Source organism: Zea mays, chromosome 2 (assembly GCF_902167145.1).
Source record: "Zea mays cultivar B73 chromosome 2, Zm-B73-REFERENCE-NAM-5.0, whole genome shotgun sequence".
NCBI lineage: Eukaryota > Viridiplantae > Streptophyta > Magnoliopsida > Poales > Poaceae > Zea > Zea mays.
In genome coordinates, this window is record NC_050097.1 from 115,221,221 (window position 1) to 115,248,097 (window position 26,877).

The 26,877-nt window shown below is 45.2% G+C and overlaps 2 protein-coding genes and 1 pseudogene across 3 annotated transcripts; all 3 read right to left on the minus strand.

The window, feature by feature from the left end:
• Positions 1-6,593: 6,593 nt before the first annotated feature.
• LOC100502466 (C2H2-like zinc finger protein) lies at positions 6,594-8,616 on the minus strand. 2 transcript variants are annotated; one of them, NM_001196944.1, is made up of 3 exons: positions 7,790-8,538; positions 7,611-7,714; positions 6,661-7,513 (listed from the first exon to the last, which is right to left on the minus strand). In NM_001196944.1, exons 1-3 carry the CDS (start codon positions 8,359-8,361, stop codon positions 6,810-6,812), a joined length of 1,380 nt encoding a protein of 459 aa, NP_001183873.1. In that variant the 5' UTR covers positions 8,362-8,538; the 3' UTR covers positions 6,661-6,809. The 2 variants fall into 2 exon arrangements, with proteins under 2 accessions (XP_020403565.1, NP_001183873.1); XM_020547976.2 differs by having other exon boundaries at positions 6,594-7,513; positions 7,611-8,616.
• A 1,148-nt stretch (positions 8,617-9,764) lies between these two features.
• On the minus strand, positions 9,765-14,192 carry LOC100273179 (uncharacterized). The gene is made up of 5 exons (NM_001147624.1): positions 14,050-14,192; positions 13,693-13,945; positions 10,483-11,019; positions 10,277-10,383; positions 9,765-10,159 (listed from the first exon to the last, which is right to left on the minus strand). The coding sequence occupies exons 3-5, from the start codon at positions 10,636-10,638 to the stop codon at positions 9,808-9,810; spliced, it is 615 nt and encodes a 204-aa protein (NP_001141096.1). The 5' UTR covers positions 10,639-11,019; positions 13,693-13,945; positions 14,050-14,192; the 3' UTR covers positions 9,765-9,807.
• A 3,217-nt stretch (positions 14,193-17,409) lies between these two features.
• On the minus strand, positions 17,410-19,723 carry LOC103646875 (protein FAM135A-like; annotated as a pseudogene).
• Between the last annotated feature and the right edge of the window lie 7,154 nt (positions 19,724-26,877).

Below are 26,877 nucleotides of genomic sequence, written 5' to 3' on the forward strand. Positions count from 1 at the left end.
GGACGGGGTGGCTCCGCTCGGGGGGGAATCCACTCCGGCTGCCTCTCATCAGAGAGAGGGCGAAGTAAACCCTCAGCAACGAGGTCCTCCAGGTCATCCGCCGTGACTGTGGGGAAAGGCCATGGGTCGCGCGGCGAGACAATGGTCACCCGGTCAGCCATCACCGAGCAGAAGGGGTGGCGGCGGAAAGGACTGGGTGGGCGGTTTCCTTTTCTCTGGCTAAAACTCTCAGGTTGCGAAAACCTAAGAAGGAAGCAAGGAACGGAGCAAAGAACCGTCACCAGACCCTCCCCTGAGTATATAAAGACCAAGGCGAGACCCGTTCAACGCGTCGCCCGAACCCGCCGCGGGATTCAAAGACCCAAAGCAAAACGACCGTTCCTCAAACGGCTCGCGCACGCGCAACGGCCGCCTCACGAACCACTCGCCCCGTCGCATTAACTCCGCGGCAAGACAGGCGGCGCCTCAGGTAGGAGAAGCGAGCGACGCTTCGCCTTCGCCATAATGACCGCGTCAAAAAAGGTACGCCACGTCATTCGATTTCGTATCCTTTTCCTCTTTCTCTCTCTTACAACAGGGACCGGGAAAGGGGGATACCCCGAAAAGGATCCTTCTCCGTGAAGGAAACAGGCCCCGAGCCTCCCTACTGATCAGAGGTTCAAAGGCTGGCCCCTCGGAGGGGTTCAACAGCCGCCTCAGAGCGCTTGGGTTCCACGCCCACTACTGGTCAGAGGTTCGAAGGCCGGCCCCTCGGAAGGGTTCAACGGCCGCCTCAGGCCACTCGTGCTCCGCGCCCACTACTGATCAGGGGTTCGTAGGCTGGCCCTCGAAGGGTTCACAGCCGCCTCAGACACAGAGCGAGGGATGACCCTGGGTACGTTCGATACATAACCAAGGCTCGGGCTACGCTCCCGAGGTACCCTAGGACATTTCCGAGACCAGCGGGAACGATCTTGTAACGGAATCCCATCAGAGGGAGGCATCGAGCCCTCGGACCCCGTCGAAAGGGGACCGGGTCCGGCAGGTCACCCGCAGGTACTTTTGAGCGCGCCTCCGGGCCTCTAGCCGACCCCTAACAAATGGGGCACGGGCGTCCACTCGGATTACCCGCCAGCAGCTCATCGGAGACACCATGTTCGGCGCCCTCCGAGGGCAACATGGCGCTTTCCCCCCTCCTCCTTGCAGAAAGGCGACGCAGGGGCGTATGTAAAAAAGTCGAGTATGTCCTTGACCGTCCTCTCGCCCTGTGCAGAGGCTCGGGGGCTGCTCTCGCAAACCCGGCTCCGGCCAAACCGTTGACAACGTCAACATACCAGCCCGAGAACTTGGGACCCGACCGTGCACCCGGGCTACGGCCAGCTCGCATGAGGGAACGACCAGACCAGCCGAAGCATTGCGCGAGGCATTAAGACCTCGGAGGAGTCAAACCACTCCTCCGAGGCCTCGGGGGCTACACCCGGCGGGTGCGCTCGCGCGCACCCATCGGAACAAAACGCAACCGAGAAAGGCTGGTCCCCTTGCAAAAAAGTGCGACAAAAGCCTCCAAGCGAGTATTAACACTCCCTTCGAGGCTCGGGGGCTACTGTCGGGGACCATAATTAGGGGTACCCTCAAGGCTCCTAAATCTCAGCTAGTAACCCCCATCAGCACAAAGTTGCAAAGGCCTGATGGGTGTGACTAAGTCAAGGATCGGTCCATTCGAGGGACGCGATCATGCCTCGCCCGAGCCCAGCCTCGGGCAAGGGCAGCCGACCCCGGAGGATCTACGTCTCGCCCGAGGCCCCCCTCCAGCGACGGACACACCTTCGGCTCGCCCAAGGCCCAGTCTTCACCAAGAAGCAACCTTGGCCAAATCGCCACGCCAACCGACCAAATCGCAGGGGCATTTAATGCAAAGGTGGCCTGACACCTTTATCCTGACACACGCCCTCCAGTCGACAGAGCCGAAGTGACCGCAGTCACTTCGCCGCTCCACTGACCGGTCTGACAAGAGGACAGTACCGCCTGTGCCGCACCGACTGCTGAGCCACTCGACAGAGTGAGGCTGACAGCAGCCAGGCCCGGCCTCAGGCGCCATAGGAAACTCCGCTCCGCCCGACCCCAGGGCTCGGACTCGGGCTCGGCCCCGGAAGATGACGAACTCCGCTCCGCCCGACCCTAGGGCTCGGACTCGGGCTCAGCCCCGAAAGACGACGAACTCCGCTTCGCCCGACCCCAGGGCTCGGACTCAGCCCTGGCCTCAGCCGACGGTCTCCGCCTCGCCCGACCCAGGGGCTCGGACTCGACCTCGGCCTCGGAAGACAGACTCGACCTCGACCTCGGAGGAGCCTCCACATCGCCCAACCCAGGGCACGGACCGACCACGTCAACAGGAGGCACCATCATTACCCTACCCCAAGCTAACTCACGCTACGGGGAACAAGACCGGTGTCCCATCTGGCTCGCTCCGCCAGACAAGTAATGATGGCGCCCCGCACGTTCTATGACGACGGCGGCTCTCAGCCCCCTTACGGAAGCAAGAGGACGTCAGCAAGGACTCGACAGCCCCGACAGCTGTCCTTCTGCTAGGCTCCAGCGCTCCTCCGACGGCCACGACACCATACGAACCGGGTGCCAAAACCTCTCTGGCTGCCACGATGGCATGTACTTAGGGCACTAGCTCTCCTCCGCTAGACACGTTAGCACACTGCTACACCCCCCATTGTACACCTGGATCCTCTCCTTGCGCCTATAAAAGGAAGGACCAGGGCCCTCTTACAGAGGGTTGGCCGCGCGGGGAAGGACGGGACGGCGCTCGCGTGAGGCCGCTCGCTCCCTCCCGCGTGGACGCTTGTAACCCCCTACTGCAAGCGCACCCGACCTGGGCGCGGGACAAACACGAAGGCCGCGGGATTGCACCTCTCACGCCCGTCTCCCTCCGGCTGGCTCCCCTCTTCACGCTCCGTCTCGCGCCGACCCATCTGGGCTGGGGCACACGGCGACAATTTACTCGTCGGTCCAGGGACCCCCGGGTTTCGAAACACCAACAATTATTTAGTCAATGACCATTTGACCAAACATGCTACTACAATTAACATGACAAGTGCATCGTCAAGTGGAGGCACTTCACATGGTAGACGACACCACCCACTGATCTAGACCTTGGGCTTTATACTTTGACCTCTTAACTGTCTTATTTGGTTGGTAGGTACCCGCTGCCTAGTGTTATGTAGAGAGATTCAGTATATGCTTCTAGGACATAAATTTGGGCATAACCTAGCTTTAGGTTGGCATGCATGTTTCATCTAATTAACAAGACCATGAAGCTTGATTGTTACTGCCCAGCACACTATTTGAAGAAGATGCCCGTGTATAAAAACAAACTAGTAACTAATGCGCGCCCCGCGCGCGTGGAAAGCATTTATATATCTGTAATATGGCATTTATATATCTGTAATATGGCAAGTAATTGATGTGTGTTCTGCATGAAACCATTTGTAGTATAAGTGGCAAGCAACTGATACGCGCACCGTGCATGTAGAAAACATTTGTAGTATAGTGACAACAGTCAGACAAACTATTGACATATATTGAATATACCAAAGATACAACTGCTCATTTTTATTGTTTAGTTCTTGAAGAAACCAGTTAGGGGTAGGTACTCGTGGGTCAAAAATTTTACCCGTACCCACACCCGTCAGGTCCATATCGAGTTTCAGTTTTGCGGGTTAAATTGTGATTCCTACACGACGGCTAGGATCGACACAGTCTTGTTTTAGTTTTTGCTACTATTTATAAAAATATCCATATCATTCTTGAGTATAGGGTATAAGATACAAAAACATATTTATTAGCTAGATGGATCCTCTAAAGATATTGCATCTGAGGTGGCCTTATCATAGAATGGATACAAAATGACTACAACCCCATCAATTGTTCCAGTGAACAGGAGAAAGGCCCTAGTCAACTTACAATAACACGCTACAATGATCGTCAAATCATCACATGATACTTGACATGTCATTACAATATTATAATATTTAATACTCCCTCCGTTCCAAATATAGTTTTTTTCAGCCTACTTTTTTCCGCCCACATTCATTCAAATGATAATGAATATACATGCAAACTACATCCATATGTTACTTAATGAATGTTGATTAGTTTAAAACAAAATATATTTTGGAACGGAGGGAGTAGAAAATTGCCCAACAAACTTAAGAACTCACCAATGCCATGTTCTGTCAGTGCTTTTAAATGATGCTCCTGGTCTCTTCGCACAAGAATACCACCATGTATACTGGGGTGCTATGGTTTTACTCTTCCATCAAGCTGAGACGACCCAATAAATAAGTTAGTGGATAGGAAATGTGGAATTTATGCTGTTACTAAAAGCTCTCACCATGGTAGTCAACCCAGAAATGTTTCTGCTTTTAACAATCAGTGAAAAGGAAATAGGTTAGATTCAAATGAAACAGAAACATCTAGTAAACATCTAACTTTGTTCAGGCATCACTAAACTGAATGTGATAACTGATAACAATGTTTGTAGTAAATATATATTAAAAATTTCTACAAAATTAACATGAATTAGGTTTTGCCATTTTAGGAAAATATATGTAATCTCTTCAAGTTTTGTTGTATTAACTTCCAAACTTGATGTTGTGCCGACATTGGAAATGATAGAAAACCTTTAGGAGCGAAATTTTCATATGAGTATAATTACAAAATATCAACATAAAGACAAATGTGCATCTATGATTAATATTATGTAAACCCATACTTTACTAAATGTTTTACCAAATGCAATATCCGTATAAGAAATGTTAACCAATGGTTCTATATTCCCTTTAATGAAGAAAGAAAATTTGACTCTTTCTACACCAATCCAATGTCAACCAAGGTAGAAGTAGTGCCAAACTAAGATTTTATACATCTTCATATAAACAAATCGTGAAGCACATGAAAAACTTATATACATACACACAATTTATATGTTTAACCAGATCAGTTATAAAGTGATCTGATGCTATATATGCAAAGTTATTTCCTATATATTAAACCCAATTTTTAAAAAGGAGGTCTAGCAGATGAATCAGAAATTTAATCATCACATACCATGTAGCAGACAAATCATGAAATAAACACAGGTTAATGTACATGCTAATTACCTCGTTGCTGAAGTCTTTAAGGCTCAGAGGAATTATTCAATGTGTTTGAAGAAAAGGTTACTGCCACAAAGCATAAAAAGATAGATTTAGTCCTTTTACATACTAATGATGCAGTATTCTTGAAAAGTATGTTGGTGCTGAGGCTATGACAATGCTTGCCTCTACGTATCAATCAATTGTTTGCACGCTGCATTTCATGCGCTTTGTCTACAGGAACTGGTCTAAAGGAACTATAAAGCAAGAAGGGAAAAGGGATGAAAATCTGGGAAAAATAAAAAGCAAATAATAGAAACCATCCTCCGACCAGATTGGCTAGAAATGAAATGGGGCAACAAGACTTTTGGCAAAAACTAAATAAAACACAAACTCACCTAATCGATTGTTTGGAGCTACCATGGTCCACAGGGACTACAGGGTAACCCTAAACCCTAAACTTTATCCGATTAAGCAGCAAAAGGTAGGAAATTCACATGGAAAGAAGAACCACACCAATGGGCATTTGTTACACATCGAGGCAGAGACCGAGCCGCGAGCTGGAGACCAGTGTAGTGAAGAGGGGCAAGAAAAGCAAGGAACTTAGAGATGGCAATCGTAGTAAAGAAGGAATCAGGAGAGTGCGACGCGTAGCAGGATGCACTCGACGACGTACATGATGCGAAATGTGACGACATCCACCGCTGCTGCCATGGAGCCGCTGCACGGGGAGAGAGAGGAAAGCTTCAAGAGGCGCTTCTTCCTGAGGGAGTGAGAGAACGACGAGACAAACCTAGACGCACCGGCGGAGGACAGGGCGTTCAGCCTCCATCACCGGTTGCTTTGGGGCAAGTAGTTCGGCTGGATGAGCTTCCTCAGCCACCCGCGCGGGCGCACCGGTCCTGGGGCCACCGCCACTGCCGCCTCGGCAGTGTCACTAGAGCGAATAGAAAGGAGAAGCCTGTAGCTGAGCAGGTCACGACTGCGCGGACGGAAGGACAGGGACAAAGCAGTGTTGAGCGAGCATGGAGAAAGTTGTGGTGCCGACAAATCGAAACAAAAAAGTTGTACAGTCGCGTCGTCCTCTAGCCACAACACGTCTATGGAGGGAATGGGACAAACCTCTTTCATAGCAGCAACAGGAGCAACGATGAAGGTGACAGTGCAAAAGACGACGGATTCGATGCGACTTGCGAAGCCGATGACTGAAGCCAAAGCTGCCGGGAAAGATGAAACGCCTGGAAGAGAAGATGAAATGACGGCGAGAGGGACAACGAGGAGAGGGACGATGTGGAGGGAGCGAGGACAGGCATCGGAAGTATCCAGAAGCAGAGGGAGCGAGAGGAAACATATATCCATGATCCAACGATCAGAAGGGAGCGAGGAGAGGCGGAGCGAGCGAGGGAGCGAGAGGAGACATCAACCTTTGATTGGCACGGCTATAATGCCAACTGCTGACGTGGCCGAACCTGAGGGCAGATTTCCTTCCTGCTTTAATATATAGAAATTACAAGCAAACAAGCAAGGGTTTGCCCTTGTATAGAAATAAATTACAAGCAAGGGCTTCCATGATAAATATTACAAGCAAACAAGCAAGGGCCTTCTCAACTAGATCTACCATTTCAGTGGCTCATGGTTTGTCTGAACCAAAAATGTTACAAACATAATGTAGACGACGTGTTTCCCTCAAGCATCAAGGACGCGGTAGATGACGACGAAGCAGGGCAGGATGGCCCTGGGGTTGGCCACGAAGAGCTCCTCGAGGTTCCCGTACATGCTGCTGCTGACGGCGTCCTCGACGGCCACCGAGTCGAACGGGCCTTCCTGATCCTCATCGGCAGCGTTCGACGTGGCACCGCCGCCGCCGCCGCGACGGACCCGGCCGGCGATGACGCGGCACACCAGCATGGCGCGGCAGGCAGCAGCGTCGTTCGCCGGCTGCTGGGTCTGCTGCACCGACGATGGAGAAGCCGAGCAGCCGCAGTCGTGCGCGCGAGCGCTGCTGGCCGTGGTGCGCACCCCGAGCGGGTGCGCGCCCGCCCACGGCGCGAAGCCGTGCCGGATGGCCGTGCACACGCCGCAGGGCGACGAAGCACCGCCGGCGCAGCAGAGGGCGGTCGCGCCGCCGAGGCCGAGCGCGCACGCGAGCGGCGCGGAGTGGAACCTGAGCAGCTCGTTGCCGTCGGCCGCTACCCGGGCGGCGGCGCGGCAGCGGGAGCGGGAGCGGACGGCGTCGCGGTAGGCCTCGAAGCGGGCGACGGTGCGCGGGGCGTTGTGGACCTTGAGGATGCGGTCGATGTGGCAGATGGGGCGGCCCCGCTTCTGCCAGCTCGAGTTGAAGATGATATCCACGATGTTGCGCCCGGAGTCCTCCGGACCCAGCTCAGACACTGCGAATTATGAATTCAAGTCTATCTTCTGTTAGCCATTGTCATGTGGAGCCTCGTTTTATCAATCTTTCATGTGACTAGGGAGCGTATACTATACCTGCGTGGCGAATGGCCTGGTGGTGCTCCAAGCTGTCGGCCATGGTGAACACCTCGCCGCACTGCGGGCACGCGCACAGCTCCCTCGGCCTCGGGTACCGCCGCCTGGTGATCGTTAATCGTGCATTAATCATGGTTATTTGCTTTAAAAAAAGGTTGATGGGTCGGAATCGTACGGACCTCGACATGGGCTCCACGTCGATGGCGCGGCACTCGTAGCAGCCGGAGAGGCCCCGCAGGGAGGAGTGGTGGCTGCTGCTGCCGGCGCCAGAGGCAGCGGAGGAGGACGGGGCGCGGCGGCGGTTCAGCGGTGCCGTGTCGCGGTCGCCCGACGCGGAGGAGAGCACGACGTCGCGCATGGCGCAGAGCGACGCGCCGCGGAGCCGCGCCAGCGCCGACGGGTCGTGCACGCGCGCCGCCGCCGTCGCGGTCCGGCAGCTCAGCAGGCTCTTCACCTGCTCCCAGGACGAGGACGCCGCCGCGGCCCTGTTCTTCGTCGGCTGGCCTCGGCGCTGCTGGTACTGGTACTGGGCGTGGTTGTTCTTGCCCGCCGCACGGACCTTGGGGCTTGGTGCGCCTGGCGGTGGCGGGGTTCTCGGTGCCAACGGGAGCGACGGCTGTGGTGATGGCGGCGGCGGCGGCTTCTTCTTGCGCTTGCTGCCGTGGTGGTGGTCATGCCGCCGGCTGTGGGTGCGGTGGTCGCCGGCGGTGGGCGTAGAGACTGAGGGGAGCAGAAGGGTGGCGAGAGGCATACCTGAATTCTTCGATTGTTTGTGACTAGCTAGTGTTTGTTTGGCCTTTGCACTCTCACTACTAGTTTCCTAGCTCCTTTTATGTTCCATTCTACATAAAAGGAATTAACAAATCTCTTTTTTTAGTACATGAACATTTGGAAATGATTTGTCTGATGTTGCATCATCACAAATACGTCTATGGAACTGCAAGAAGACAGAGGAGAGGAGGGGGACTACGTGGTAGGGTTAGGGTATGCGGCATGGCATCTTCAACCTAACATTGTGCAACACAGGACCATACATCCATCAGATGAGACCAGTCTGCTAAACTCTTGCAAAAACGTACTTGTCAGCAGCAATACCAATCATCGAATTTGGATTGGAGTAGCATGATCGGTTCTGACATGACATGCTTGCATTGCACGCACTGACCTGCTGCTGCGTGCAAATGGCTAGCTGTCGAGGCTGCCAGATGCAGGCCATTTCACATGTATGCGAGTTCAACTCTCTTCTGTCTTCTGAGAACAAGCATGGTTTACCTACCTGTAAATGCATCGCTTCTCATGGACCACAGACCCACCAGGCCAACTGCTCCCCCCTTATGGGCTGCATGGTCCATCCATCCATTTTCGATTTGGTTGCCTTCGACCTTTTGCTTGAAAAGATGACTTTTTTTTTTTGCAACAGCCGGCAGCCTTATTGAAAGTGCAAGTTTATGCAACTCAACTCAAACATAAGCATAATCACATGATTTTTGTTCAAAAAATAAAGAAACTTTAAACTGAAGCAGTGACATCCTCTCCACGGACGAGAAGGGCAACCAACAAAAAAAGTGTCCAAAATTAAGCCTCCAACTTTGACAGACAAAATGTGACACCACTGTAGCATCCAATACAAAGGTTTTTTTTAACATTAAAAGCCAACAACGATAATACAGCCTACAATACAAAGGTGTGTCCCAAACTGAAGGGTATTGCCTGCCTACAAGGGCGAATGGTTAATAAACAGCTTCCAAAATCCAGCAACAACAGTACAGATTTCCTTATACAGTGTACCCTCAAAAGTTCATACAATTCTCGGTGCTGTTATCAAGTCCCCAGACCAATGCACGACAGAAGAAGCAACTGCCAGTCTGCCACCCTCTGGCAAAGGTCACGAGTCCTCATCACTCTCGTTGCCAAAGACCGAAGAAACTTTCGTGGCAACCTTTGGCTTCTTGCTGGCACTACCAACTAGAACCTGTACTTGCAATGAAAATGTGGTCAACTTAGCAGTTATAATAGACATAGGCGTTGCAGTAAAAGAAAACGAAAGGTTCAATAAATTCTGAAATGACACAACAGTCTTATGAGTTTAATCAAAGAAAAAAAATAAGACACTAGATGCGTGTGATGTGTAGATCTACTATACTCCTGCTCTCTATATTTTGAACAAACAATATTACAGGTTAAAACTGCAGTAACACTAAATATTGGAGGTTCTAGGGAAAGAAATATGTAGTCTAATTCGACAAGAACTTGCAGCAGTGGCTTGTGGCCACAAAAATTCAACAGCACTGCAAGATTTGCCAATCAACAACGAACATCTCAACAATTTATAGGTCATGGAACCAACATTTCGAGCAAAGTCCTGAAATGCAAACAAATTGAATGGTATCCTCGAGATATCCACCTTGGAAGGAGCCATTTTAGAGAATCCGAACTTCAAGGTTTGCCTCTGATCCTGGTTGCTAGAGGCTGCCATGTTTTTGGGTGCCGCATCCTCCGTCTCTGACTTTTCTTGCTTATCCTTCTGCTGCTTCCTATGAGCATCCGCACTGAAGCTTCATTAAGGAAATCCAAGCTGCACATACAACCTACAATTCCTAATGAATATCTTAAGAAATAACATAGAATAGTCTTGTGGAATCCTTGAATTAAGTATGGATGGATACAGTTGAGCAATTTTTGCCAGCTCCTTCTCTTCTCGTTGTTGTTCACGTTTCTGTCTGTCATCTCGACTACCACTGCTGCTCTGCATTTCTCTCATTTCCTTAAACCTCTGCGACGAAGGTATTCAGAACCATGCAGATGAACATATATTAGAAAAATACAAATACAATTCATTAGGGAAATCAAAAGGGTACACAAAACAGATTACCTTCCTATGATTGTGGTCATATGAGCTCAAGTGACTCTCAAATTCATGAGCCAGCTTGTACTGCTTATTGCAGAGGTTGCAAAAGAACACCTTCTGTATCTCCTTGACTTCACTGCGGATTTTGTGCTCACGCTCTGCTATGACCTGGATTGTCATGATTTGCACCAAGCAGGGAAAAGAAACCACCAAATAAAAAGCGCACAAAATGCTGAAGACTCTTTAATGGTTGATGCTAGCTATCCTCACATCACGAAAGTACAGCTACTTCTAGGCTATAGAGGTCTTACAACTATTATATCTAGGTTCCAGCATGTCAAGCATCAGCCCAGGGAAAAAACTGCATGAATGTAGAGAAACTAGCACCAGGTGTTAGATTGCATACCTCCCGTTTCTTTATATGTTCCTCAGTCTCCTCAAGTTCAATATTCAATTTCTTTCGTTGCACATTCTCTTCAGATGTGAAGAAGTCATCTTCCTCTTGCTTCCCAACACCTAATTTTGCATCTCTCATGTCAGCTCTTATTGGCTCTAGTATACCTGCATAACAATTAAGAAAGGTACCCTCAGCAGGTGTAGAAGCATCATCACATTTAGTTAGCTGCGTAATAAGAGGTGAATATTTGGTGATCAACTCTGCTCCAGGTGTAGAAAGTGACATATCTCAAATAGAATTTCTATGCATAAGCCTTTTAAGTTTACATAAAAGTGAAGCGGAACATTGTTAAAGCAAAACATATATTAGCACTTACTCCCTCCATCCCTAAATAAATCAATTTCTAAAGTTGTCTTAAGTCAAACATTTTTAAATTTCCACTTAGAAAAGGTCAAGCAGATACTGTCGGTATTCAAGGTTATTAAAACGATAAAACGTTGGAACGCTCAACAACAACAACAACAACAACAACAACAAAGCCTTTTGTCCCAAGCACGTTGGGGTAGGCTAGAGATGAAACCCCGTATGAAAACCTCAGAGCTCAACCCCCAAAGAAAACAGGGGAAACAAAGGCAAAGGAGAACCGAAAACGACGAAACGGGGGAACACATAAAAGAGATAAAACCCACAAGAACCAGCAAGGTCTAAATGGGCACAAGAAAAGGTCAAACGATTAAGGAGGAAAAGCGGAACTATAAATCAAGGTTCTGGCACGTGAATTGCACACTTCCACCCCTTCCTATCCACGGCGAGCTCTTTATCAATATTCCACTCCTTCAGGTCCCTCTTCACTGCCTCTGTCCACGTCAAGGTTGGTCGACCTCTACCTCTCTTCACATTCTCGGGACGCCTAATTATTCCGATATGCACTGGTGCCTCTTCAGGTCTTCGTTGGATATGTCCAAACCATCTCAAACGATGTTGCATAAGCTTCTCCTCAATTGGCGCCACTCCTACTCTCTCTCGTATGTCATCATTCCGGACTCGGTCTCTCCTTGTGTGGCCACATATCCAGCGCAACATACGCATCTCTGCCACACACAGTTGTTGGACATGTCGTCTTTTAGTGGGCCAACATTCTGCTCCATACAACATAGCCGGCCGGATTGCTGTCCTGTAGAATTTGCCTTTTAGTTTGTGTGGCACCCGGGGGTCGCATAAGACACCCGCCGCTTGCCGCCACTTCAACCATCCAGCTTTAATTCTATGACTGACATCCTCATCGATGTCTCCATCCTTCTGAAGCATTGATCCTAAGTAACGAAAAGTGTCTTTCTTGGGTACCACTTGCCCATCAAGACTAACATCGCCATCTTCATACCCCATGGCACTGAAATCACACTTCATATACTCCGTTTTAGACCTACTAAGCCTAAAACCTTTTGCTTCCAGCGTCTGTCTCCACAATTCCAACTTTTGCGAAACACCACTCCTACTCTCCTCAATAAGTACCACATCATCGGCAAAAAGCATACACCACGGTATATCTCCTTGTATGTCCCTTGTGACCTCATCTATCACCAAAGCGAAAAGATAAGGGCTCAAAGCCGACCCTTGTTGGAACGCTCATGGGTGAAATTTTGACTTTTAAACATTTAAACAAAGTTTAAACGTAGTTTTAAACAACATAGGAAAAATACCAATACATCATAATTTCAGACAATAATATGAAGTTAAATACCAAAACAGAGAGGTTACTGGCTTACCAAAACTTCACCCATGAGTTGGATTGAACCCCAAAAGTAACTAATAGACTGGGCCCAAAAGTAGCTAATGGTCTAAAATGCATAAAACACTGCGTTTTACAGTTTAGAACGCCAAAACGCTAAAACGTGGTTTTAACCTCTAATTAGAGTTTTGACGTTTAAACGTAGTTTTAATAACACTGTCGGTATTGCCTTGCGAATAGCTTTACATGGAGAAATAGAAGGGATATGGGAACGTGCCACATGAATATTACACAATAGTAGGTGTTGAAGAATCCATGTGAGAAAATTTTACTAAATCTAAAAGAAATTGTAACTGGATTTATAGAAGAGAGAATCAATGTTTATGACACCAAATTAGTATCATTAAATACACTATATATTCCCAATATGTTCACATGATGTCATAAATATCGTTGCTCTTTCCTATAAATTCGGTCAAACATAAAAAAAAGTTTAACTTAAGAAAATTCTAGTAATGGATTTATTCAGGGACGCATGTAGTATGTCTTTCCAGAGGGCGTTTTCTAGTACAAGGAAACAACAATTTCAAAATCTGTAAAATGTTCAGATGAAAACATTACTGCGCCACGAACTATTAAGGCAAATATAAGGCTTAAATAAGGTTGTTTCTAAAAACAAGATAGACAACAACAGGCATCAATTCTTACCCTAGTAAAGAAACTTTGGAAAGAGATAGCATGAATAGCTATTGATAGAGCATTAGTGTCGATTAAACTTGGAGTCAGTTGAGCTGACGAGATCATTGAGGGCCAAGAAGTTCATGACTGGTGTTACGTTAGACAGATAAGCAAACTGACTGACTGTATCAAGCATGGCAGGTATATGATTGCAGGAACATGAGGATGCCATTAGATTTAGTCCAAGACAATAACGGAGCAACAGCTCCGAAAAGTAACAGGATGTTGGCAACATACCAGGGCATGAGAATTTACCGATTCTTCTATCGTTAAGAGAAAAACGGATAATACATGCTCCGGGTGATGGATTCTCGGTTGCTATAGCAACCCACAAGGAATCATGGCGAGAGAAGGGACAAAAGGAAGATACCTTGCTCGTTCTTGCCGAGCCCCTTGCCGGTCTTCCAGCCCATCTTCTGCAGTAGCCTGAAACCGACGTTGGACGCGGTGAGCTGGGTGTAGACAGAGGCTTGCTGGAGCCCATCCGTGTCGAGGTTCTCGGTGGGGCGGTGGCCCATGGGCAGCCGGAACTCCTCCAGGTCATCCTCTTCATCTAGATCCACTTGGCGACCGCCGCCTGCGCCCACCGCCTCCTGGGGCGTCTTCCCCCACTGCTTGCTCTCCTGCGCACAGCAACGAGGTAAGGTACACGAATTCCAGAGCCGGAGCAAATAGGAAGAGGCCGCGCGATAAATCCAAAGCGGCGGAGTGTCCGTGCTGTACTGACCATGTCTGGCCCCCAATAAGGGAGACGACAGGGGGATGAGGGTTCCCCTGGGGTTTCGTTGGGGTTGGAGAGGGAGCGCAACGCCTAGTGGGCTGCGAGCTGGGCGCCGATCTGGAGGAATGGCGACCAGCGGCGGGTGAGAGCACCGACGAAGGTAGGGGACGGGGAGGAGGATTGCGGCGGCTCTTCGTGCTGGGATATGATTGGACTGATAATTTTCCTGTCAGACATTGAGCTGGACTAAGGTGGGTTGGGCTGGGCCATAATGCGGGCTACCAGCTGGGACATATGTTTCATTTTGGGCCATATGTTTAGCACTAGGTGTGTGCCCGTGCGTTGCAACGGGAGTACGCTAGGATGAGCATCGACACATATCTGATCGGATCTTATATTTTTTTGGAGGTCTCGAGAAAGTTTGCTCGGAAGCCAAACATATTAAGACACATGAGTTACCCTTTTGCCCCATCAGCACACTGTTTCGCGCTTGTATGAGTCTTGCTAATTTGCATGCCTCGTGCATAGTCTCTATAATATACAGAATTCGTGTGACAAACATTATCAATATCGCACAAACTATTTTAAAGAGAATATAAAATTTTTAATAATAGGCAAATATGTCGATAATCGTACATTAATCTAATCCTTTTTAGCGATATTGATAAGTCGTTGTTGTATGTTTGTAGGGATGGCATAGCGGCATGAATTGTCCTTGTAATTTAACAGATCAATTACAAAGTTCCTTCGAAGAATCTTTGCATCCTACACACAAAGACATAAGAGAACAAAACGTCAAATTTATATTATGTAACTGAAATGTATGTTTGAACATGAAACAAACGTACTCCACTCACCCTATCAAATTTCATTCGTCTAGCACTCCCCCACATGATCATAGCTTGTAGAACAAAGTAACTGGTATTAACCCTATAGAATAATGTTTGGCCAACTATATTATATACAATGGTTATCGTAGAAAAAATTTAAACTGTCGAGAACATGGTATTGAGAAAATACCCTTTCAAGTCAATTGGAACACCAGACCAAATTGTATGTTCCTACTTACAAATGTCTTCTGCCCATCCAGAACGTTTCTTTTTGTAGGCAATCTTATATTTCTTTGAGGACATGATAATTGCTTCCGCAAACCTCTTGTATGGCATGTGTTTACACAAATCTTGAGTGGGTGTAAAGTCTATAAAAGTTACGTGCTTTTTACCATGATCGATTACGAAAAGTGCGTAGCATCCGTTGAATTTCCATGGCATAAGAACCTACAAAATATCAGTCATTAGGATTGCAACGAAGTGCCTTTTATAAATACATTCGAAATGAACACATACTTACATATTTACAACCAGTGATATAATAGTTCAATGAAGGCCAACAATCGAGTGTTTTGGCTAACTCTTCTGCTGTAGGATCCTCATGGTACTTTAGAAGTTTACCAAAACCAACCATTCTCTGGATAAATATATATACATGCCCACATGAGGATTATATGTATAGATACTATATATTACTATATTATTGATTGGAAACAAACTTACCCAGAAGCGCATGTCCATATAATGTTTTTATCCTTTATCATTTCATCTTTCGACATATGTGACTCTTTAATGGCCAACAATCGAACAACCATATCAAAACATTTTAGAGTCATATCTAAATTTACCCTCAATACGTTTTGCAGGTCTTTGACAGATATTTCTATCTTAAAAGGGTTGAAACTTCGCACTCATGTCATCCTATAATGTAGCATGACAAAAGTCTATATCAAAATCTACGTAGCTGCTTTGTTCTAAGCAATGTGCTGTTACAAATTTGATCGCATTTTCAGTAACGTTTTGCTGGTTGGAGCTAATGGATGTCTTGATCATACTAAACCATTAACAAAAGTTAGTCAAGCTAAAATATTTTAAAATCCATGCATTCCACAAAGATGATTCACAACGTGGAGCATCAGTGTGGTATGAAGGGATGAGGTAGAGTGCAGCTCAGCTGATGCATTCTAGCCTTCTGACCCCATTCTAGGGACAGACCCCATCACTCGTGCTTCTGACCCCATTCTACGACGGTGCTGAGGCCAAATTCAGCACCCACCAGTCTGCGAACCTGTGATGCCCCGTCGCTGCCGTGAGCTGTCTGTCCTCCAGCGACCCTTGCAGAACCGTCCTCGGTCAGAGCAGAACGGCAAAGCTCTGTTCAACAACGGTAGGCTCCCTCGCCCAGCTGGAGCTGGTGCTGCAGCAACAGCAACATGTCGTCGCTCTCCCCGTCCCCGGACGGACCCGTCGGTAGGCCGGCTGCTACCGTCGGTCTGGTCCCCTCGTGTCACGTTTACATCGGCGGTGACAGACAGGGCAGAGCAGGGCCCCTCCGCCCGGCACAGCACAACTCACTCTCATAGCACCAGTCACCGGAGGTCGGCACGACGACCGGGATCGGATGCGAAGTCTCCCGCCATGACTCGGTGCTGAGAGGACCGACCGCCTCTGCCTTTTCAACAGTCAACTGCATACCAGAATCGCGGTTGTTCTCTTCTGGACAAGGCTTCAGACGTGCAGCCAACATCAGCACCAGACTCTAGGTCATGCTGGTCTTGGCTGCCACCGGAAAAGCCAGCATGTCACGCACATACGCAGCACTGACGCGAGCATAAGCGACGTGTTCGTTTTGATCTCAATTCATGTGGATTAAATAGGATTGTTCAGTTATTTCAATTTCATGTGTATTGAAATAAATTAAGATGTATTTAAATTTTCTATAGATTTAAATTGTCTCAATACTACCCAATCCATAGGTTTAAATTCCAAATAAATCAAAATCTTTTATATTTTTTCCGATCCTATCCAATATCCTCCCTGATAGGAATAACCTTAGCAGAAGCAAGATCGGCTATGGCAGGATGCCAGAACCAGATATTCATGTAGCAGTCATTTCACCAAACAGAAACAACACCCTGGATTTACAGCAGCACAAAGACCAAGGTGACTAAAACCAAACATTAAGAAAGGGGGCTTATTTGGACATAAGCTCACTGAATGTCAGCACATCCTAAACCGAAGCGTTAGATACACCAGCCGACAAAGGATTATAAATTCACAGCAAAGGTGCACATCTACAGCACTATGAATGGAATGACGAAAGAATCAACTATTTATACAAAATAAGATCTAGCAAGCTGGAAAAACCGCTGCTTCTAGGATCTTTACAGTGCTACCCTGCCTGTCGCGGTGTTGGATTCTGGGGGAGCCTTTATGCAAGATTACTTTTCCTTGCCTAGTCAGTACTCAGTAGTGTGTGCTATCGATTTGGTTGGTTTGGTATGCAGCAGTATTACAGAGACGAGCGACATTGTTGGTCATCGGAACAGGTCAGGGAAGGACCACATGATGAACTTGGCGTAGATGTCGGTCTCAAGGAACTCGATGTGGGCTGCCCTGCCAATCATGGTGTTCAGGCTCTGTCCGTGGTTGGACCGGTCAAAATTCACATCGCAGCGCATGAACGTCCGGGTGTCAGATGAGGGCGCATGGATCTGATCCAAGCAATTGTTGAGCATTTCTGTGAAGACTTGACCCTTTTTTGAGGTGTCCGATGATGCAGCTGGGCAGAGCTCCATTCTTGCTGAGTGATATGGTACATAGCCATCCTTGAAAGAAAGAAAAACATGTGCATTGCTCGCAAGTCATGACATGCTATAAGGACTATATAGGGAGAGGCCAAATCATTTAGTGCAGCAAAACAAATTCTGTGTACACAAGTAAATTACTATTCGAGATGAGAAAAGGGAATAACCTGTGGTGATGATAATAATATGATATTTTTGAAGTTCTCCAATGTTTTCAACTGTATGAACAAAAAGAGCAATAGTTAAATGTAAATTCATCTTGATGAAAATAGAATATGGCAAAATCAGCAACGAGTTGAACGGTCTGAGTTACTCCAGAGAGACTTGGTACCTTGCAAAGCTTATAGAAATATGTATTGTGGGGGTCTTGATCATCACTGAAAGTGAGTTGATGGATGCATTGAGCATTCTTGAGCTTTTTCAGCAGCCAGAGTCCAGAATTGAACAAAGAATTTGAATTGTACCAGTAACCCAAGTGAGGCCCTGATATTGACATGTAAGTGTAGAGGTTCTTCAAGTATGGCTGCAATGCAGGTTCTGTTAAGACGGGGAGAAAAATCAGCAAAATATCTATCAGATTCCTGAAAAGATTTGTTAGGAAAGTTAGAAGAGACCTGCTAGGGCACTTCTAATGATGATGTTCCCGATGGAATGGCCGACAAAACTTAACTTCAGCTCTTTGCAGCCTCCATATCTAGAAAGTTTATCCATTTTCTTCTTCAGGAAGGCAATTACCTCCCCGGCCAACCTGCTACCCATTTCTTTGAAGTCTCTAGATGTTTTATCTTCATTAGCCTCAGACATTAGGCAATCAGCTCCAGGGTCCAATAGAAGCCATTGGTTTCTAACAAGACGTAAATCCAAATGGTGGCCTTGTTTATTTAAATCAGAGTAAGGTTCAGATAAGTATTACTTTTAAATCAGGTCAAACACAAATGAGACGAATGTAACTTGCCTGAAAACCATGCACAAAAATGACAGCTCGCAAGATGCGCCCACTTTTTTACCAGCACTACTTTTGGGTACCAGAGACTCTCCTTGTAGTTTAGGTAGCACAACAGTATCTTTTTGTTCAGAAGCATTCGAAGCCAAATCCTTGTTGGAACTATGTTGTGGAACAACCATGCCATGTTTTTCTATAAGAACAACAGGAACATGTGAAGGATCAGCATCTATATGCATATCTTGAACAGATTATGTATTGATCTGCAAAATGCTTCAAATCAGTAAATGTTTCAGAGGCAAGCTTTGCACTCAACTATGCTTACAGAACAGAGCAGTGTCAAACATTCATTTGCGCTATGCTTTTCCGGTGTAGTTCAGCCCGTGAAGCAGAGTTCTGTGCAGGCTTTGTACTTAATATAAAACATCATTTACTGCTCAAATAGAAAACACCATCTAGCCGTGTGCCCGTGCGTTGCCACGTAAGTTAAAAATTAGTATAAAACATCAATATAAAACAACAAATATCACTATAATATGTAAAAATCCGTGTGGCAAAATGTTTGTGTGTTGCCCGAGATGTCGATGAGCTTGTAGCATCCTCGATGGGCACCTGAAAGCGAGATACATTGATTGCATCACTATTACAACCAATTGGCTATTTGATAATAAGTTTCTATCTCTAATCCTGATTATGCCCATGGACCATGCTAGCCTATAAATACTTTGAACCATGGTAGCCTATAAATACTTTGATTTACTATCCATTACAGACCTACCATGAAGAGAGTTGTGCTAGCAGAAAAGAAAGCATGAAGGTGGATGTAGCATAAATGAAGGCCCTAGCAATCTGCCCACTTCTTCTAATTGTATACACTTCAGCATCAAAAGTAGACATTGTGCTCAAGCAACCAAGGAAGTCGAGTTGTATTCCACTAAGAATAGTTGTCGATCGCTTTGTATCTACCTGTAAGAAAAAAATAAATAAATCATGTGTAAAAGCTGATGTATGGAAGAGTCAATATACCAACCGCAAACAGTGAATCTGTATAAAAAATTGTTCGCTCATACCACTTTGGATGCTATAGCAAGAACTGCCATTATGCTTGCAGCAAGAACATTGGCTACCAGGGTCCTAGTGGGCAACCATTTCAAGGATCTCTATTGAGCGTTGCCAGGTACCAGCATAACCAAACACCTGGAGGTGCTACCGAGCAGCCCATCCATAGGACAGCACCATCAGCAAGACTATGCATCTTTACTTCAGTCAACACAATGCTCAGAATCCAAAAGAAAGACACCAAAATTATCATAACTGACAACATGAGTTAGTACATATAAAATCCACACTGGTTTCCCTTAAATTCCTTGACTCAAACTTGTTTAAAACGATTATGCATACCATATTAGATGGAAGATCAGGGTAAAGTGGGGATTGGTCTGAGGTGAGTGCCAAGCAGTCTAGGCCAAACAACTTTTGGAGTCCATACCTTATGAATACCTGATTAGTTATTAAAAACTTAAGTGCTCCAAGGGAACTGGAATAACGTAAGATAATTAATCATCCTCTAATAGCAACCTTGCCGGATCCTTCAATGATCTAAACAAGTAAACATCCGCATGTCAATACTTGTGTTGGCAGACATATAAGTTGGAGCAATATGTGCTCAAAAACATAAATGTAAGATTTCTCTAAATGTCAACAGTACAAGACCTCCATTAGTAAAAGCATGAAACTGCCAAGCGTTGCCACATTTACATAGATCAACACAGATTAAGTAACAGCTATCATATAGTCGAGCCTGAAAGAAATAAAGCTTATACGGTTCAACCTACAGGCAGATCAAAGCATGGTCATGTCAGCACATGTATCGTAAAAAACAATATTTCAACAATATACCAATGGATCAATCACGCGTATGAGAATATTATATTTATGTATATATAAAATTTTACACATATTGTTGAATATTCAACATATAAAAAACTTTTGTTCAATGCTTATCACACTGTCAGTATAAAGGTTGGTAATTCGGATGTGATATACTAAAATGAAAAGGCATTCATATGGAGCATACAGATATAATCACTCAAATAACTTGCTGAAATATTGTTCACCAGGTAACTTACTGAAAAACGATTAATGTCATATAATACATTCCTCAACAAAAACAAAGAGTGGATACAATTATCTACTTGGTTGAACAGCTGAGTATGAACTCCCACTGTTGGCGTCAAAAGTGTTGTTGTTGCTTCCATCATTCATAGGCAAATGCATAAGGATCTCGTGTCTTTTCGTTTCCAAATTGTTCAACTGATAAAGACGTTGAGTTCAACTTCGTTTTATCTGATGATCTCAACTGATAAAAATACATTGTAGCAAGTCGATTAACCCATCTTGGAATAAAATTTTTGGTCAACCTTTTGCAGATATCCTCACAGAAGTGGTTGTAGTTTTTACCTACCAAATAGAAGGTATCACCATTGTAATTTAATGAGTGAATCTCCATGAACTCTTTGACTTGGAGAGGATCCAGGTCACTGCCGAGGTTCCACCTCCAAAACTCCACTAATCGAATAGTTATGTGCTCCAAATGCATACTCAACCCCAGCTGTAAAGAAACAAGGTAGAGAATACCATAAGTCATAACTTATAGTCTTAGGTCCAACAGTTAATTAAACAATAAGTCGTACAAAGTAAAAATTACAACTCCAATAATGTACGTGGCAAAAAGGAAAAAGAAACATCAAAGAACCAATACACATGCACAATAAAACTGAATTGTTCAAATCTTTGGACTTACAAGCATTTGTCTGCTGGTATGGAGAAGGTCACAGTCATCCTTGTGGCCTTGGCAGACACCGCCAGGGACTCAACAATGTGGATATGTCGAGAAGCAGCATGAGACCAAGGAACATAGTTCACAGACCAAAGGTATACCCACGAAATATCCACATCACCGGTTCAGTTTGTCTTGAGAGTGCAGAGGGCCATTATAGACAATGTCATTGAAACCATCACACATAACCTACTTGGCTGGAGAGCTCCCATTTCTCCAAAAACAGTACCGATAGCACCCACTGCAGAACAAATATTTAAGATGGTTGTCCACTTAGCGTATGGAGTGGCCATCTTAATTCTTAATATCAGACCATACTAATATACCCGCGCAGTCAGCCCTCTCTCCCCACGCTCGGTCGTTCTCCTCACGCCATCGCAACAGCCCCGCAAAGGCCGTTGAAGAACTCCCCGGATCTCCACCACGGTCTTCGCGCGGCCAGGAATGAACCCGCCCGATTTTCTCTCCACGTAGCTGAATAAATACGCAAGGCCTTTCCTCGTACCCATCCCGCCCTCCGCTCTCTCGTCGCTTGGAACCTGGGAGCTCGGGCCACCGCGTCGAAGCGCAGCGGAAGCGTGGTGGGCCCCTGCAGCCGTGGTGCCCGTGGGGCGTGCAGTCGAGGCACTTCGATTGGAACTGTGGATCATTGGCGACCTGGGTTGTGCGCGAAGTCAAACGGTGACCGTAGACTCCATTGACGGACAGCCAAAACGCTAGGTCGAGCCTGCGCATGTCGTCTGCCCATGTTCCTTCCGATGAGATTTCTTCCCCTGAGTTCAATTTCTTCCCCACTTTGGGTAGAAGCTATATGCGTCGCGATTCATACTCCATAACGTTGGTGAATGTGCCATTAGGGCGCCTAATCGCTGTCGCCGACGGGGTCCGACCGCCAGATTCCATGGCGCCGCCGGGTTGGGTGTGCTCCGTCGTGGCCGCAATCCCTGGGTGCTGGGTGACCCCTTGACCGTTGGATCCATGGTTGGCGATTGGGATTGTGTCGGAATAACAATTTGTGACCATTGAAAATCTGAACCGTTGGGTGGCGATCCGACCGTCCCGATTAGATCCGATCGCAGACGTCTCTGGTACCCTAGCTTGATCTTGAATCCGACGGCTCTGATCGCATCACAATCCGATCTGGGGTAGTTCTAATCGGGACCATAGATTTAGGATCGCGCGGTGCAATTTTTCCCGTACCCCTCCAGCATGGTAAATATTCAAAAGAGCCCTCGGGTTTCTAAAAAATAAACCTGCCATCCCAAGTTGGTTATAAAGCCTTTAATTTAGGTCCCTAGTTTTTATAAAGTGCACCTTGAACTCTTCAGAAATAGTGGCCCCAGCCAAGAAGTGTGATAAAATGAGTAAAATTAATAAAAATAGGGTTTTTAGTATAAAAATAATTCCTGAAACTTGTTTAATTCATATTTAATTCATTCCAACTCCTTTTTGATCCATTTTAGTTGTAATAAATTCATGATTATATTGTTTATCATCTAGTAACCTCATTTTAGGATGAAACATATGGTTAAATTTATGCGCTTGATTTGTTTTGCATCTACCACTTAAAACTTCGAAAATTCATAACCAATTCATTTTAAATTCGAATTAACCCGCTCCAGTTGCATTAGCTTCGTATAAATACTTACTAGGCAGTAACAACATCAATTATACCATGTCGCATACTTTTATATTTATTTATCCTATGTCTACTAGATTAACTCTTCTAAATCAAATCTAACCTGTCCATAATTATAATTTGATTAAAATATGATCTCTAGTCAAGTTATAATTAAAACTAATGTTGAGTTAATTATTTATAGAATAATCTCTCATATGATTTACACTAACCAAGTTATAACATAGTTTAATGGTTAAATCACATAGATCTCCCATAAAACACAACCCCTTAACCGTCACTCCGATTTTAGCAATTCTTGAACCCACGCTCTCGTAGCAACGCGTAGATTATTATAATACAGTTTGTTCTTATGTTTGCTGTGATATTAATTTTGTCTATACCATGTTTGTTTGTATTGCTACGTCTAACAGTGAGGTCACAAGTCATCTAAAGAGTAAGTTGGTACCTGGAATCTCAAGTCCCATACAAGTTGTGCCCTTGATCACTTTTATTACCCAAATGTTCTTTATAATCATTTATTCATGCATAGGCTTAATTTTGATGGGTCCCAATAGGTCACCCCAGTCTGGTTATCTTATTACCTTGTTTACCCTTGAACTATTTGGGTAGTTTTTGCTATTGCTCTATATGGATTTGGGATTAATACTACATTATATTCATGTTCCAATTATACTGTCATTTTATTTATTGTTCATGACAAGATCATTATTTTAATTGGAATATGGAGCTTAACTTGAGAAACACGTGCCACCACAAGGGTGGAATGGGACGCCCTTGGCTAACTAACTAGGAAAGCTAGTGGAGGATTACCTAACCCGATAGGAGCAAGGGCAGTAGGGGAGTAGGCGTGTAGGGATGTTCCCGGGTTGATTTTGCTGTGATGGCGGTCAGACGGGGGATTCCTGCATTGCTCTTCCTAGAAACTGTAGCGGGTTTTCTGAAGCTAGTGGAACTTTGTAAAGGCCTCGTAGTGGATCCCTAGCCATTCACCTCGGTAGTGTCTAAGGGTCTAGCTAACCCTGGCGACATGGGATACACGACTTGTGGGTACAGGGTACAACCTCTGCAGAGTGTAAAACTGGTATACTAGCCGTGCTCGCGGTCATGAGCAGCTCAGGACTCTCGCATGATTAAATTATGGAACTAAATTCAAATTTGTCATGCATTGCATGGGATTTATTATTAATTTTGTTCTATTATTATTATGGTTTGATATTTACTTACATTTAGTAACTACTAATAAAATCTGACCAATTTATTAAAAGCAATGCTCAGCTTTAACCCCTATTATTGATCAGCCTTACACATCACATGAACTCCCACCTTTGGTGAGTTCATGCACATTATTCCCCACAACTTGTTGAGCGATGAACATATGTGAGCTCACCCTTGTTGTCTCATACCCCCCACAGGTCAAGAGCAGGTACCACAGGATGAGGCGCATGGAGGATGCTGCGATATGTTCGTGAGAGGTCTAGGCCTAGGGATGGCAATGGGTCGGGTTCGGATCGGGTAGAGTAAATACCCGCCCGCGACCATACCCGCGGGGATTATCCATATCCGCCCATGACTCTACCCGCGGGTAAAATTTTGTACCCGTGCCCGTACCCATCGGGTATCGGGCGGATATCGGGTATCCGTCGGGTATAGCAGCTTGGTGCATTCTCCCTAAATGAAGTCTAGTGCAGTTCTGAGCATCGCACATCGCCATGATCACCGAAGGCACATAATGTTATTGCACAGTGCATTCGTGTAGATGTAGCCCCGGACATGTGTTGCTAATGTTTTTTGTTAATAAACTTCCAACTCGTCAAAATCGGAGAGTAGCTAGCATAGTCGTCTGGTGTATTAGCACTGTCTTAGCTCAAGTACTTGTACTAGATAGCACTGGTACTACGTACTGGCACTTTATCAAACGTACTGGCACTAGTACTAGAACCAGATCGGAAGCATCAGCAGACGGGAAGGAATGGTAGTAGGATGAGCTGTCGAGGGTGGACGGCTAGCTAGCGTACTAGTAGGTTGAAAATCTAAAATCACTATTTTCGGATATCCGTCGGGTACCCGTGGGTAAGAAATCAAATCCGTACCCGACCCGTAATAAAATCGGGTCGGGTACGGGTAAGACCCACGGGTCAAATTTCGTGCTCGAACCCGTACCCGACGGGTCGGATATCCGACGGATATCCGAACCCGCGGGTAAAATTGCCATCCCTATCTAGGCCGTCGTCTTCCAGTCAACTTTGGGTTGCCGGGTCGTTTTCTCCTTACGATGTAATTATTTATTTATTTTGTACAGAACTCCTATTATAAAATAAAGTTGTGACATTTGTTTTTGTACCATGATTCATTATATATGTGAGACTTGGTCCTAGCACACCTAGTGATTATGTTCGCGCCTGGGTCTTGGGTCCCTAAAACCCGGGTGTGACAGAAGTGGTATCAGAGGAATGCTGACTATAAGACGAAACCTAGATAGAATTGGACAACCAATATCTACTTACCTTTGTTACTCTGATCCTTTCTTAACTTTTCTTAATCTTTTCTCATCTATTTCCGCTTTACTCTGATTATTATTACCTTTTCCTTCTAAAGGCAAATGTGGATTATACACTTTGAAATCCTGTGCCTAAAGTGACCTTTAGGAATAGGAGACCAAATATTAGGAACCAAAACAAAACTATTTTTATAACTATCTATATGCTTGAATGTTTGTTCTTGTGATACATGTTTGATTTGGATCTTTGATTGAGTGTGATGAGTTGTGGAGTAATGTCCACAATTGCATCTGCATATATACATATAGGCATAAATATAAATAAATAAAATTCATAAGATAACTAAACAACCTAGATTATCCTCCATTAAAGTGTATCTATTTTAGGTAGATCCGTCTTAACTTAAAGGATTCTATGTTATTCTAATAGGTTCATCTTATGTTAAAAAATATCTTATCCTCATAAATTGTTTATAAGAAAAACTAGACCAACTAAGAATACCCCCACTAGAATATATCAAGCCTAATAGATCCATCTTATTATAAAAGACTCTATCTTATCTTAACGGATTCATCTTATCTTGAAGGAATCATCTTATCCTAACCACTTTACTTATCTCATCCTAAAGTAACAACCCGGATCTAATCCAAAATAATGAAATCTTATCTAGTCTAATCTAGTCACACAAATATAACTTAGATCTGATCTAATGTGATAGATTAATCTAATCTAACGAAGGCTAACCTCAGGTGGAGCTAATCTAATGTCAGTTGCTTAACAAGGAGGATAATACCGAGGAAATAAATGAGACTCCACTCCTATAAAATATGCTTTTAACTTAATAAACTCTGCACTAATTTAAGAACGACAGACCAACTTGGCCATATGCAACTACCTTAACCTTTCGATAGTTGCATAACTCCTCTGTTTTAACCTAACAGAGATTTTGACTTACCTACACTATATAATCCATCATATCTCAAAACATTCTAACATATCCTAATAATATTCGCCCTACACTAGTAGATATATTTAACCTAAACTAGTCTAATCCAGTCATATCCAAATGCGGTGCTCCAACCTTTGAGCTATGTGGACTTACATAACAGAAATAGTGTAGTAAATAAAAATATATATAGGAAGTCTGTAAAATGTCAGATCTTAATTATTAATCTTGGTTGGTGACTAGTTCTAAATTGGAAGTTCCGCTTAGATAAAAAAGGGATACTAGAATTTCATAAAGATAAAGTCAGCTTGATATACTTAACTAAATGA

Bases quoted from the DNA above. Each gene is read 5' to 3' on its own strand.
- LOC100502466 (XM_020547976.2), bottom strand. From the start codon at position 8,361: ATGCCTCTCGCCACCCTTCTGCTCCCCTCAGTCTCTACGCCCACCGCC. The intron at 7,514-7,610 runs GTATAGTATACG...CATAATTCGCAG, and splicing joins CCAGGCCATTCGCCACGCAG to TGTCTGAGCTGGGTCCGGAG.
- LOC100273179 (NM_001147624.1), bottom strand. From the start codon at position 10,638: ATGACAATCCAGGTCATAGCAGAGCGTGAGCACAAAATCCGCAGTGAA. The intron at 10,384-10,482 runs GTAATCTGTTTT...CCTTCGTCGCAG, and splicing joins ATGACCACAATCATAGGAAG to AGGTTTAAGGAAATGAGAGA. The intron at 10,160-10,276 runs GTATCCATCCAT...ATGAAGCTTCAG, and splicing joins CTGGCAAAAATTGCTCAACT to TGCGGATGCTCATAGGAAGC.